Source organism: Teleopsis dalmanni, chromosome 2 (genome assembly GCF_002237135.1).
Source record: "Teleopsis dalmanni isolate 2A chromosome 2, ASM223713v2, whole genome shotgun sequence".
NCBI classification, from domain to species: Eukaryota; Metazoa; Arthropoda; class Insecta; order Diptera; family Diopsidae; genus Teleopsis; species Teleopsis dalmanni.
In genome coordinates, this window is record NC_051847.1 from 76480 (window position 1) to 80056 (window position 3577).

General features: G+C 27.0%; 1 protein-coding gene across 1 annotated transcript; it reads right to left on the reverse strand.

The window, feature by feature from the left end:
• Window positions 1-771: 771 nt before the first annotated feature.
• Window positions 772-3577, reverse strand: LOC119678413 (ribonuclease kappa; the record flags this gene model as incomplete). The annotated part of the gene is given in 3 exon segments (XM_038090229.1): window positions 772-1159; window positions 3238-3357; window positions 3432-3577. Coding segments are annotated over 3 exon segments (288 nt in total). The 3' UTR covers window positions 772-1060.

Below are 3577 nucleotides of genomic sequence, written 5' to 3' on the forward strand. Positions count from 1 at the left end.
ATATTACATAAACAATTCAAAGTATATTTTACTGAATAAAAGTTTTAAACTTCAAATAGAGTAAAGATGAAAAATTAAACAAAAACTATTTGAAATCATTCTATATATATATAATACCCAGATAGGATATGTACAATCATTCAGATAGATTTACGTAAAATACTGCGTCATATATACACACACACAAGCATAGATGAGTTGTTATTTATATTGTTGTTCTATCATAGATAAATGTTCATATATAGTTTTTGTTCAATTTATCTCAATTTAAGGATATAATAACTACATGATTTTGCTGTTCTAAATTAATATTTAAATTTCATTATAGTTCATAATTAAAAATAAACTGTTATATATAAATGACTACACATTGAGTAACACAGAATCAATTCGATATTATCAGAACTGTTCATAATTAGTTTAATATTTAATAATTTTTACAAATTGTGTTTAATTAACATGAACACTTGCAGATGAGCGAATAATGCTCATTATTATATTTCACAAAACATAATTATATATTGTAACAAAAAAAAAATTTAAAAAAAAACAGAATTTATAAATATAATTGAAATACTTTTATTTTTGATTTGCAAAGCAAAAATACTTAAAAAACAAACCAGAAGAAATTAAGATTGAAGAGTTTTTATAGAATTGACGACTATTGGAATGTTAGCGCTGCAAAATTTGTTCACTTTCTTTTCATTTTTGTACAACAGTGAAGTATTTAAGAGAGAAAAAAAGAATATATATAAATTAAGAGATAAACACATTAGTTTTACAAATAATATTATTATCTATACATTTTATGTTATATTTGGCAAAAAGTGATAGTCGCAAAATAGTTTAGAAAAAAAATTTTAACAAATATATTCCATGTTTAAATCAAAATTTTACAATAAAATGATAAACATAATGGCGATTGTTTTTAAAGTGATTGGTTTGAAAGTGAAGTTTTTAAACATAATCTTAATTGAAGACCATTATGGGAACAGATAAAGAAGTTCCCATTTTAGTTGATGATATCTGTCTTGTTAAAACTTCAATTCTGTGTGCTTGCTTAGTTAGCTGTTACTCGGCTATTGACGTAGAATTGTTGTGCTGATAGTAATAATGTTAGCACATAGATGCAGGCGGCTATCCAACAATTGTAGGCGTTCTAAAATAAATGAATTTTTTTAAGTTATTTGAAAATATAGCATGTAAAAAAACAAAAGAAAATGCTTTAATATTATATACGGAAGTCCTACAATTCGTTATATTTTTACCTCATTAATATTTTATATGAATTCTAAGTTTATTATGCATATCACTTTTTGAAATAAACACATAGGAAGCTAATATTATGCGATTTGAAAACAGTCGGATCTACGCCCAAGAAGTACTCGTCTTTTTGAACGACCCGATACCACTTAACACTCCCAAAAAAACAACAAAAACCCCATCTGAACTTAGCATGCAAATAATGCTGGTACGCACGACCCATAAACCAATCTAGTTAGACGTCTTCAAACATTTTTAAAATACTATTGTCCAAAAATGGGCATTGACAAGTAGGCAAAATAGCGATTTCTCTTTCTGATTAGAGCCACTACCACTAAAAAATCATTACAAGGAAGACCAAGTCATTTTTGATATTTTTTGACCAAAAGTGGGCATTGACAAGTAAACTAAACACGGATTCTTCTACCTGATCAAAGCCACAGCCACGATCATTATAAAGTAGACCAAGTTCTATAGCATATCTATATCTAAGCTATAAGTTTTTAGGGCTAATAGCTTAAAAAATATTCGTTTTAATATTTAGTTTGATGTTTTTAGTTGCAATATATATAATTATTGTTATTATTGTTATAATTTAAATAATAACTAACTGTGAAAAAATCATAAATACTTCAAAATGTCATAAATACTTCGAATTCAATCACGTTTTATTGCAGAACACTGCAATAAATCATCCAGAAAAGATTTCAGACATCAAATACGACACTAACAAAGGTTGAGATAGTAATCTGGACTAAATAGACTAATACATTCGGAACGCTGATTATAGCAATAGGTATAAAGATATATACTATGTACTATGAACATATTTTATAGTAAAAACGGATATGTCTAAAATAATTTTTTTTAATTTTTTTAAAAAACAAAAGCTTATATGCTCTATAAAAGTGATAATCATGCACGACCAGTCAGTAGCATCTAACTTTGTGTGTACTATGTCAATATAATACAAGACTATTCCAATTGATAAGCCACAACTAACCAATTTTACAATCGTGTAGTGTAGTTAATAATAGTTTGTCAATCGCATTGTAAGATATCAATAGCAATAATAAGTATTAAAAGTATTCATATAGAAAAGATAAATACAAAACTATAAAAACAAAATATGAAAAATACAGATAGCAAAAATTATCAGTTATGCTATATTAGAAATATATAGGTTTATGAGCTTGCATTTAAATATAAATAAATAAAACGTAATAGAAATAATTAGGATCACAAATAGCAATGGTGGTCTATGGTGCTCCCCTCCATTACCTTCAACCACTACCCATCCACCACCCCACCCATGTAATCGTTTTGTGATCGTTATGAGATTTCCCTGATGGAAATCAAATCTGGACACACTAAGGTAATTGGTATACCTAACCACATTACTTTGTTTAGAAGTTTACACTGCAAACGAATCAATGAAAGTCAGATAGAGTTACTCTATGAATTTTTTTAACAATTGCAGGACAATTTGCATTTAATATGGTATTTTTTTAGGCAGTCTGATAATTCGGATGAAATCTATTATGCCTCTAACAACAATTATATTTTCTTCTATATGTAATATACAATATATGAAAATTCATTAAATTATAAATAATACTAAAGTCGAAATAAATCAAAAAAGATACTACTGTCTTTTGGTTCCAATTACCTCAGCACTGATAGTGTAGTAATATGAAATAAACAGAACTGTATCACCACTTTAATTAAACAATTTATAATTTCTATTAAATTAATAAGCTTATTTAACCTAACCGTAAAGCACAAATCTTTAGTGAAAGATACGGTTGTTACGAATTATTGTGCTTTCTTTGTTGTTAAAATTTATTTCAATATTTTGGTGTTTGCCAATGACGGTTCTAATTAAAAAGGCGTGTACTCAACTTTTCATTCATTATTAATAAACTAAGACTTCCACTTCTAATGTTGAACCAATTTTAAGTTTTCTAAGCTAACCTGACTGTAAGCAGTATTTGCGGCATCATAGAACTCCTCAAGTGTCTTGTATTCTTCTTCCAAGGGCAAATCCTCAATTAGTGCAACACTGTGTATGTAGAAGAATAAACCCATAAGCACCTATATAAGCACAATTTAAAATAAAGAAAAAATTTTAAATATTTATTATTTATATGTTTTTCTGTTATACATACCAATTGTATGATTCCCCATACAGAAATGATTAAGCCACAGAGTGACAACTTTGGACCACAGATTTTCATTTTTTTATTATTTTAAGCGCAGATTATACCAAAACACAAAGTAATTTGTTTAACTAACAATTTACTTATTATATTTC